Source organism: Cibotium barometz, chromosome 25 (assembly GCF_041138505.1).
Source record: "Cibotium barometz isolate CiBa-2024 chromosome 25, ASM4113850v1, whole genome shotgun sequence".
Classification (NCBI taxonomy): domain Eukaryota; kingdom Viridiplantae; phylum Streptophyta; class Polypodiopsida; order Cyatheales; family Cibotiaceae; genus Cibotium; species Cibotium barometz.
This window is the reverse complement of record NC_141070.1, coordinates 35,231,945-35,243,650: the sequence shown is the minus strand read 5'-3', so window position 1 is coordinate 35,243,650 and position 11,706 is coordinate 35,231,945. Positions and strand designations below refer to the sequence as shown.

Sequence of the window (11,706 nt, the reverse complement as noted above, 5' to 3'; positions counted from 1 at the left end):
TGAGTAGCAACAACTATTATGCTTGGAGCATATCTAACACTTCTGCTTGACGATCTAACGACACACCATCAAATAGGCACAACATTTCACTAAAACCACTTCAACATTGTCACCTAGCTAATAGATTGTGGAGACATGTGGATGTTGTTGTTGTGAGGGAACACACACAAAGACACACAGAGTCGAGCTCAGAGAGAAACATGAGAGTGCGACGTGTTGGAAAAATGTACTTGATGGTAATGAAAGTACAAAGTACTAAGAACTAAATACTCTAAGGCTCAAGGCCCAACACACAAGGGTGTGTTCCCATGGGGAAAAAAACTCTATCCAACCAGAGTAAAAAGTGCCCATAGGCGTTCACTCCAGAACTTCTCGGAGACCAAATGGCTAACAAACCCCCTTGAAGTGAATGGTGTGAACGTGTACAAGGTGTAGCATACTACCTTGGTAGAGGTAATAAGTTTAAAGCTCTACAGAAAGCTTCAAACTTCTCTCTCAAAAGAGGCTTGGTAAGCCCATCTGCCACACTCACCTGTGTAGGCATGTAAGTCAAGGCTATCTCTCCTACATGGAGCCTCTCCCTAACATAATGATAATGTACCTCAATGTGCTTTGTCCACGCATGAAAAACTGGATTTCACGCCACTACCAATGCACTTTGGTTGTCAGTGAAAATGTTGGTAGAAGACGACTGTCTAATACCAAGACTTGCCAATAGATGGCGGAGCCATACACACTTCACAGTAGCTGTGAATGCTGCCATGTACTCAGCCTCGCAACTAGAAGTGGCCACTATCGGTTGCTTCTTGTTGTGTCACTGTAGACAGTCAAGCATAAAGAAGACGCATTGCCATAAAACAATGCAAAGACCTAAGTGTCTTTAAGAAAATGAAAGACATGGTTCACTGCTTGCCATTGCCTAATGCTAGGGCAATGCATAAATCTCCTCAACTGTGACACTGCATACTAAATATCAACACGAGTACAGCATAGGTAAATAAGGCATCCCACAGCCTGCTGATAGGTGGCAACATCAAATGGCTCAGAAGAGTCCTCAAGTGAGTCGCAAGCCTGGTTCCATAGGACTAGAAACAGGTTTGCAATTTGTCATTTGGAACCTTTCTAAGAGCTACTCAATGTATCTTCTCTGAGATAGCATGATGCCCCCCTTAGCTGGTATAAACTGAATACCCAAATAGTAATGCAAAAGCCCCATGTCTGTAACATGAAATGGCCGGTACTAGCAAATCATCCACATAAAGGTTGAGTATTATGAAATCATCCCCTTGTTTGTGAACATAGAGGGTACTCTCAATAGGACTATTCTGAAAAATACGAGAGAGCAAGTATGCGTGAATCTTTTGATACCAAGCACAAGGAGCCTATTTAAGGCCATAAAGTGCTTTACACAATTGACATACTTTATGCTCTGCCTGAACAAAGCCAAGAGGCTATGATACATAAACCTCTTCTTGCAAATTACCATTCAGAAAAGCAATTTTGACATCCAACTAATGCACATTCCAACCTTTATGTGTAGCCAATGCAACAATAGTGCATATGGTAGCCATACGGGAAGTAGGCGCAAAAGTCTCCTCATAGTCAATGCCCTCTCGCTAGGCATACCCTTTGGGGACTAAACGAGCCTTATAGATCAATCAAGTCATCAGGCTTGTATTTTAATTTATACACCCACGTTGTGCCGATAGCATGCTCTCCCATGTAGCATTCTTTTCAATGGAGCCCAACTCCAAATGCATGGATGTAACCCAATTATCATTCTCCAATGCATCAAAATGAGAAAGTGGCTCCTCATTACATGCGGTAGCAACAACAAAATGAGATGCATGTTGAGAGGCAGCACATGTATGACTTGGCAGCATAAGTGTAGGTAGCTTGCTGTGCAAGGTGTCAATAAGGTAGTAGGGAACTTGTGAGTCATGAATGGTTACATCCTCTTCAACCAATGCATCACCCATGGCATCTTGATCAAAGTGTGGCAAATCTCAAGAAATATGGGGAATGTTGGGCTACTAATTTTGCTGATTTTCAGCAAAACAGGGCTATTTTGGAGCCAAAGCAAGCTCAACAGGTTCAGCACAGTCTGTACCAAATAATGGCAACAATCTATCAAAGATATCTGGGGCATCAATTAATGGTTGTAGCCAAACATGAGAGCATGGGTTGAGATGAATATTCATTAAAGATGACATCTTTGGACATAATAGTCTTCCTGGTGGAAGGTACGTACAACCTGTATCCCTTGCTCTCACTATTATACCCCCACAAAAATACATTTCAATGCTTTTGCTTCAAGTTTATGTCTCTACTATTATGGTACATGCACATAAGCTAGACATCCAAAAACATGCATATGAGTGACTATAGAGATTCTGCCATTCCAAGCCTCATAAGATGTCATAGATTTCAATGCTTTAATGGGAGAGTGGTTTAGCGCATAGTTGACGCACATGATTGCTTCAAGCCAAAATCTAGATGGCAAATCCTTGCTTTTAAGTATGCATCTCGCCATTTCCATAAGTATACGATTACGGCAACAATCAGCCACACCATTCTGCTGTGGTGTATAACGAGTAGTACACTAATGAGAAATATCACGTTATTGCATAAAAGCTATAAACTCATGTGACAAATATCCCCTCCCCCTCTCAATCTATATGCAATGTTATGAGCTTATGGGGCTGCAAGCATATTCAGCCATAGGGAGAAACTGATGGAAATCTAGAATATTCATCTGATTTAGCTTTCAAACCATACACCCAACAAAAACGAGTGTAATCATCAATGAACGCCATAAAGTACAAATGTCTAGCAAAAGATGGTGCCCTCATAAGGCCACATAGATCACTATGTACGAGCTACAATGGCCAAGTAGCCCACACAGTGCCATCTTTTGGAAAGGACTAACAATGCATCTTTCCCAACATACACCCCTCACATACATGCTTGTGTGGGAATAACATAAGGGGGAACTCATGAACCATAGACTGACGTTGTAAACGCATAAGAGAAGGGAAATTAAGGTGACCAAACCGAGCATGCCATGGCTCAGTGTCACGCATAACCTATGATGTGGAAGCAACTATAGAAAAATCATGAAAATCACTACTCCTGTCATACATGTCAAGCCTTTAAAGGCCATTGCTCAATGTACCAGAGAGCATAAGCGCATCAGATTCTATTTTGTCTCATAATAAATGGAGCAACAATGATCAGAAAATTGGATTTTGAGACCAGCTTTTGCAAGTGCTGAGACAGAAAAATCTTCCATATGAAAATAATTACAAAAATGTCAGCATAAATTCTCTTTCAACTTAAAATGAATAAATATGAATTTTCTTAACATAAAACAAGCATAAATAAATAATCCTCATTTTAATTAGATTAAAAGTCATAAAAATGCTTAATCTCCATCTCTAGCTTGTTAGGCCTAGAGTTTTAGGTAAGAAAATGAGATTAGGACTAAGATCTATCCTTCCAACAAGGATTAATCCATAAAGGTGAGTATACTTACAAAAAGAGAGATTTACAAATCAAAAATATTACATTTAAGTATAAAAGATTAACATTAATCCATTTAAATAATATAAATCAATAAAAGCATGGTTTTAAGAAGAAACCATGGATTAAAATGCTTTCCAAGCATTAGAGAGGTTGGGAAGAAGATTACCATTGAAGAAGAGAGTAAAACACCATTGTTTTAGGCTTACCCTTGGTTTTAGGCGTGATTCTTTAGAGAGAAGTGAAGCCCACAAGAGGAAGCTTGGCCACCAAGAAGAAGAGGGTAATCTCCAAGAGAAGAAGAGGATTAGTGAAGCTCCAAAGCTTCACAATGGATAGGCAAGGTAGAGGGATAATAGAAATACACTGAAATTGAAAATTACACTAGCATAGAGTTACTCCAATATGAAAATACAAAGGAATGGGGCTCTATTTATAGGAGAGGAAGGCCACCAACCAAGTCCTATTGGGATCTAGAGGCTTCGAGCTTCAGTTTGATCCAATTTGGACTAGTTTCGCTCACTTTTCTGATCTAGTTTGAAAGAGGAGAGAGGAAAGATGAAATATCTCATTTTTTTTAATTAAAAATTGGGGATAATGATGAGATTCTAAGCGTCTCCTTCATGAGCTCTTGAGGTGTCAAAATTCTAATTTTTTACTAATAAATCCTCATTTTTTTACTATTAAGTACCTGTACTAGTCAACTCTTCATCTTATGTGAGAATTTACTCCTTTTTGGGGGATTTTCTTTTATTCTTGCATTTTTCTCATCCCAACACTTGGATTAACCCCATTGACCCTTTAGAACACTCTTTGGACCTTAATCCATAATTTTTTGAAAATGTGGACCCTTAACCTAAGGTGTCTAATGCACATATTCAATTAATTTCTAATGCATATTAGAAAACTCTTTTTAAACTTCTGTTTCACGGGAATTCATCTTAAATAAAAGGGATAACTTTATATCCAAAAATATCTCAAAACTGTATTATCTCTCTCTAGAATATTTTCTCTCTCTAGACCAAAATAACAAAGGAAAATAGTGTTTTCTTGCATTCTGCCTCACCTTGCAACCACCCTATGGTCATGGGAAAAAACCCAACAAATGCCCTATCTCTAGAAGTTAGTCCTAGGCCCATGCCTATACGGGCCCATTACAATGAGATATTGCTTGATGGAAATGATAAACCATGACACTCATAGCACCCACTTATATTCATGAAATCAATGAGATAATTAAACTTTGGGGAAATTAAAGATGAGAAATAATAACAATGGGGCTAAGGTCTTGGCATGAAGAATGGGTAATATCTTAAAAATATGAAAAATAAGAGAAAAATCGTTTTTTAGCAAGCTTGGTAGAGTGGTGACACTACCTCTTGGGTGTAAACAAGCTTGGTAGAGTGTGACACTTGTCAATCCGTACCCCTTAGGTGTAAACAAGATTTCCTTACCTCATCCTCATAATATTGAAGTAGAGCCTTTCTTCTAATACTATCTATGGATCACCTTAGGTGGTAGCAGTTGTGAGAAAAGGGAATTATGAGTAAATTCTCTTCTCCTTATTGCAAAAACTGGCGCCTTCTTTTTCCTTGTTTTTCAAGCTTGATTGGGTGAGTTGTGAGTAGCGTTGAGCAAGTGCCTAATCACTTATCCATCCTATAGGCAAGTGATCCCTTGTAAGAGGAGGACCCTTCCCATGCTTTTGAATCATAATCTCAGCTCAAAAAACACACATAAATTAGCGCAATTATGCATAGTTCCCCCCCTCTTGTTTCTCTTCATTTCACAAGCCGTATTAGCCCCTTGTTATGCATAATCATTTACCAAAAAAACTTGCCTAATTTCTTAGTACCATAGAGCTCTCAACTTGATGGATTAATGTTCTTCAAATCAACCCCAAAATTCTGCTCAAAACTTGAGATTTTCCTTGTTCATCACCTCTATTGTCTTCTACAAGTGGAAATTGAGGAGTCTAGTGATCCGTTTGGAGTTGGGAAGCTAGCCAAGCATTCTTGTGACAAATTGAAGGTTTTGAAGTTCCATTGGATGAAGAAGTAGACATCCCCTAACAAGCTTCAAGGCAAGGACTAGTTTTCTATTTTTCAAGTAAAAAGTTGCCAAGGTAATTCTCTACTTTCCTACTACCAATTCAATTATGATTATTTGAAGTTTAATTTGTAACTTTTCTTATGCGACTACTTTAGTTAAAAGAAATTTAAAATGAACTAATATTGTAGAAGAGGTTCTGCATGATAAGCATTAAATTCTGAGGTGGTTGATCACTCTAGACATCAAGAAGAAGTAGAAAACGTATTGATTTTATCTTGCTCAAAGAAGAAGGTGAAGAGTAAAGATGTGTGATCAAACAACTACCATAATTTTTAGTTGGAAATAGTTTCTAACTATCAATATAATAGAACCCCATGGCATGCATAACTTGGATATACCTCAAAGGCATTACGTATCTTACATTACCATATCTTGCCTTCTGTGCATGCAAATTTGTTACTCTAATTGCCCAACTATTCGAGCTTACTTCCATGCTTTCTCGTCCTCCATCCGAGTAAGCTTAAGCTTCATCACCTTCTATATATAGTGGCATAGTCCATATTATATACTGCATGAATTCATCTTTCTATGGTTCAACTATAATAATGTCACAATAAAGGTCCCAACAGTATGGGTTTATTATTAGTGGGAGGTGGTCAGTTGGCCACGTTAAGAGTGGTGACAATGTCTATGCTGTGTAACTGCCCACATTGTATATACACCTACCACACCACTTACAACACTATATATGGACATAGTTATCACAAGCTAAGGTATCCAATGCTTGTGAGTATCCACATCCTCTACACTTAGTACATCCTCCATCCAAAGTCTGTCTAGATTGCCATCCAAGCCATGGGTTATTGACTACGCATGTTTGTTAAACTTAGGCATAGTTTTTATAGCCAACCTACCTCGGTTGACTAGGCAAGTAGGTTCAGTCTGCCTAAATACACCCAAGCATAAATGCCCATTAGAAACATCCTTTATTGACCAAATCTACATCCACTACACTCATTTTTCTCATGTCTTTGGTGGGACGTTGCAAAAAAAAACCATGGGGTATACTAGGTGAGACACTATAATGGCCATGAAACTCCTTATAGGGGTCCATCTTACCTCGGAAAATTATCCACCCATGGTCCGGGTCTTTCATTATTAGATTAATGTGCCATGAAACTCCTTATAGGGTCCATCTTACCTTGGAAAATTATCCACCCATGGTCCGGGTCTTTCATTATTAGCCATGAGCCCTCGAACTGACTAATAAGAGCCCTTTTACAAATGACACGGTGCTATGGCCATCAAACCTTCGTGCATATGGTGGAAAGTTCCTCACAGCCCCTTCCGATGGTGGGGTAATGGGTTCAGGAAAGTGAGTGAGTGTTCTATCTGCTGATTATTTCTTGATTGTTTTTCACCTTTTGGATAAGCGATGCATCTCCTCAAAAAATTGTATGTATGATGATGGGCATGTTCTGGGTTTTTATCACTGCAGAAATTCTTCCAAAAACGAGTTCTTAAGAGGAAAAAAATATGTGGGTTCAGAAAACTATGTGGCGGTGCTGGTCGTACAAGTTCTACGCCATAACCAATCGAATTTACTAGCCATTTAACATGGATTAATCATCCAAAGTTATTGTTAATCTCTTAACTATTTTCCCCTTGTGGATTAGCATTGGCCTCATACACTGTTGCATGCATGTACTTTAGCCACGCCCTGCCCATCCAAAAACCAGCTACATTTTAACCTTTGGTTGTGAATTCGAGGCTTATCCCGAGTGAGACTGCCGGCTCAATGTAAGATGCTAGCGTGGGGGTTCAAGGCCGCGGCCTAAGCTACAATGGATAGGATTATCTTTTCTGATGGGGGCTTCTTTGTGTGCAACCATCACTAGGTGAGCAACGAAAGTAAATCACACACTTAAATGACCAACATAAAGGCTTACAAATTTTAGCAAACATCTGCACATACATCATTCAATGAGTCTTCCTCAACGGATTATGATCACATGCACACTGGAATGCCTCGTGGAAAACTTGCTAAATCTTAGCCATGGTCAGGCTAATCCAGGGTATATCACCCCCCCCATCAGTTTGTGGTACACAACCTCACCTATCCAAAGATTACCTTTATCAACTTCTCCAAGGATGCTTGGAAAGGAAAGACTTGGCTGCGGGCAGCTGCGGGCAGGCTGCGGGCAGGCGAGCACACTTGCTTATGATCAACAGTGGGCTCCAGTCAGTGGCTGTTTTAGGGGACCACCTCATCCGTCTCTTTGCCTCATGTGGAAGCTTGTATGATGCAAATTTGGTATTTTGTGTCATTGCAAATCCAAGTCTTCATACTTGGCATGCTATCATTTCAGCACATGCAGCACTTGGGCATAATGAGAGGACCCTTCATTTGTATCAGCAAATGCACCAGGATGGCTTAATGCCATGCAAGCACATATTTTCATGTGTTTTGAAAGCATGTGGCACTGTAGGAGCCTTAAGAAAGGGCAAGCTTATTCATGAGCAGGTAATTCAAAATGAACTCGAAATGAACATTGTTGTTTGCAGTGCTATTATAGATATGTATGCTAAGTGTGGAAGCTTGGAGGAGGCAAACGTTGTGTTTGATGCAATCTCAAGCAGGGATGTGGTGTTATGGAACACAATTATGTCTGGGTATACTCAGCATGGACATAGTCTTCTTGCTTTTGATCTTTTTGCAAAGATGCAACAGGAGGATATAAAGCCTAGTAAGGTCACCTTTTTGTGCATGTTGAAAGCTTGCGGCAGCGTAGGTGCTATACGGCAAGGCAGGCTGCTTAATGAGCAGATATTAAGAAGTGGGTTTGACTTAGATGTGGTTGTCGGGAGCACCCTGATTGACATGTATGCAAAATGCGGGCATTTGGAGGAGGCCCACAAAGTGTTTGAGGAGTTGCCCAATAAAAATTTGGTGTCGTGGAACGCATTGATCACAGGATATGCACAGCATGGTTGCAGTCTTCATGCCCTTGAGATCCTGGAAAGATTGCACCAAAAGGGCATAACACCTGACAAAGTCACATGTTCCTCAAGCTTGACTGCATGTGGGAGCATTGGGGCTCTGTTGCAAGGGAAGCTAATACATGACCAGATCATCAGAATGGAACTGGATTCAGATTTGATCAGTGGAAACTCCCTTATTGATATGTATGCTAAATCTGGAGCTTTAGAGGAGGGACAAAAAATGTTACAGATTTTGTCGAAACAGGATGCAGTCGCATGGCATGCCATGATTGAAGGGTATGTCCAGCATGGGCATAGTCACTTGGCCCTGGACCTTTTCTTGAGGATGCATCGGGAGGGCATCAAGCCAGACAAAGCTACATATTTGTGCATCTTGAAAGCATGCAGCAGCTTTGAAGCTATAATGCATGGCAGGCTTATACATGACCAGATTATAAGAAGTGGCCTGGACACAGATGAATTTGTGGCAAATACTCTCATCGCACTTCATTCAAAATGTGGGCACCTCAAGGATGCCCGCAAAGTGTTTGATGCTGTGTCCAAGGAAGATGCTACATCTTGGGCTGTAATGATTGGTGGATATGCCCAGCATGGGCAGCCTTCTCATGCTTTTAAACTTTTTGAAAAAATGCAACAAGAAGGTGTGAGGCCAAGCAAACTCATATTTCTGAGTGTTCTCAAGGCATGTGGTACTAGTGAAGCCCTATGGCAGGGCAGGCTCTTACATGGGCAGATCATTACAAACCAACTTCAGTCAGATGTCTTGATTGGATCGACCCTCATTGACATGTATAGCAAAAGCGGAAGCTTGGTAGAGGCATGCAAGGTTTTTGATGAGTTGCCCACTCGGAATGCAGTGTCATGCAACATAATGATTGCAGGATATATCCAGCATGGAGAATGCGGGTTTCCAGTAATCAAAATTTTTGAGGAAATGTTGAAGGAAGACATAAAGCCCGACCGAGTTACATTTTTACTTATGTTGAAAGCATGTGGCTCTGTAGGTGCCACTCTGCAGGGCAAACTGATACATGAACACATAGTAAGAAGTGGATTAGAATTGGATGTCATACTTGGAACATCTCTTGTGTACATGTATATCAAATGTGGGAGCTTGGATGAAGCACACAAGGTGTTTCATGGGCTGCCTTACAAGACCTCAGTTTCATGGAATGCATTCATTTCCGGGTTTACCAAGCAGGGCGACTGCTGGATGGCTGGGCAGACACTTGCACAAATGCAACGCCAAGGCCTGAAGCCAAATGATAGGACCTATACTACTTTGCTCACGGCTTGCAGTCATGATGGCCAAATGGTGAAAGGTTGTCAATATTTCAACTCCATGAGGGAAAATCATGGCATCATTCCATGCATCAAGCATTTCAATGGAATGGTGGACATGCTTGGTCGTGCAGGACATTTGGAAGTGGCAGAAGAGATAGTTCAAACCATGCCAGTTTCTCCTAACATATCTGTGTGGAAGTCTTTGCTAACTGCTTGCAGACTGTATGGGAACATGGACTTAGGGTGGCAATGCTTTGATGAAGCTTTTGACTTGAATCCCAAGTTAACTCGTGAGTGCTTGCATGTATAAATTATGCAGGGCCCAGGTGTGGGAGTATGATGTATCCCACAGCTACATAGAAGCTCTGAAGATTTAGTGGTGTGTATGTTTATTCAATTCTTTGCACAAGCAACAGCATGCACAAGAAAAGGCATGCAGGTTCATGCTCACCTACACATGGAAGCTGTGGCCCAACATTGAAAGAGCATGGGAAGTTGGAAAGATGACAGAAGGAAATGCCTAAATACACATTCAAGGTCTGCAGTCCTCTAGAGGCAAGGCACTCTTTCGTATTTTGTACATGAAAACATAGCACAAATGCAAATTAACTTGAGAAAGGTTCTGAAAAAAGGTGCAATGAACTTGAAATACAGGGATGGAGGGGCAATTATCGAAGAGAGACTCTGTTAGGTAGGGTTGCCCAGCCTATGGGACCAAAGAGGGTGTGCATGCAAATATGGAGTGTTATGATACACAGCCAGCCTGAGGCATCTTGAAAGAGATGTGGGATGGTAGAGATATCACAGAGACTTACTAGAGGCCAAAGAGAGACTTGCCTGATAGTACAGGGCTGTTGGAAAATGGCATACAAGGATGAGATATGCAAGTTTAGAGAATATGTGGGCATGCCTTTTTGAAACAGGCACTTGCTTTCGCATCTCCTGCTTGCTTACGACAACTGTCACACGGCATTGTGTACAATCCACACACATGGGTAGCTGGCTAGATTACCACCCAATTATAGCACTGTCCACAGCATCCCCAAACCCGAGGCTAGACTCATCCGTCAACCGGTCACACAGTGTGCTATGCCAATCCCCCATGTCCCATGCAACAGAGCCCAACATTTGGTTGTCCAGCTTAGCTCTTTACCCAGGCTTGATAGGGTGAAGAAAGATGTAACAAACACACGAGATGAGCACACGTTTTTCACTAAGTAAACGTCACCCAGTTTTTCATTGAAGTCGTGTATATATTTTACAAAGATGGGTCTGTCAAATAGAACCCCCAGGCCAGCTAGATAAAATTAGCAACATGCTAATCTTCACAGAACTTCAGGCCTCAAACATTTATCTCAACCATCTAAGGTTTAAACTTTAAACACTAAGGTTCCTATTACTAAGGTGATTCAAACCTATGTCAAAGCTAGCGCATACGTACCTATGTGTCAAGTACAATCGGATAGAACCAACGACAGAAGAACAGCTTCCATTTGCATGTGTCGTCACCGAAACTTATGATGCAAATTAGCACACCGGAGTTATCTTGGATATCAAGGGGTGAAAGCATCCAGTTCAGCTCAGCATGGGGCTATGCGAGAGGCTCTTGCACTCCCACATATGGAGCAACCATATGTACGCCTTGTCAACGCCCTTAAGCTCACCCACAACCTATACAGGGGCAATGCTAACAAAGATGGAGTTGAGTGGGGCAACATTGCCCACGAAGAGCTCGTGATGCCAACACGAGCTCTGCAGTTTCTCCTCACCACTAGGTGGACCGACAGGTTTAGCAGGGGCAACTTAACCACCTTAGCTCGTGTGCCCCAAGGGCAACACGTCAAT

The 11,706-nt window shown here is 41.1% G+C and overlaps 1 protein-coding gene across 2 annotated transcripts; it reads left to right on the top strand.

Moving 5' to 3' along the window:
• Positions 1-6,810: 6,810 nt before the first annotated feature.
• On the top strand, positions 6,811-11,106 carry LOC147624500 (pentatricopeptide repeat-containing protein At3g09040, mitochondrial-like). 2 transcript variants are annotated; one of them, XM_086819519.1, is made up of 2 exons: positions 6,811-6,949; positions 7,073-11,106. In XM_086819519.1, the coding sequence occupies exon 2, from the start codon at positions 7,631-7,633 to the stop codon at positions 10,169-10,171; it is 2,541 nt and encodes an 846-aa protein (XP_086675645.1). In that variant the 5' UTR covers positions 6,811-6,949; positions 7,073-7,630; the 3' UTR covers positions 10,172-11,106. The 2 variants fall into 2 exon arrangements, with proteins under 2 accessions (XP_086675645.1, XP_086675647.1); XM_086819521.1 differs by having other exon boundaries at positions 6,823-6,953.
• The last annotated feature ends 600 nt before the right edge of the window (positions 11,107-11,706 follow it).

Excerpts from the sequence above, each read along its gene's own strand:
- LOC147624500 (XM_086819519.1), top strand. The coding sequence starts at position 7,631 with ATGGTCAGGCTAATCCAGGGTATATCACCCCCCCCATCAGTTTGTGGT.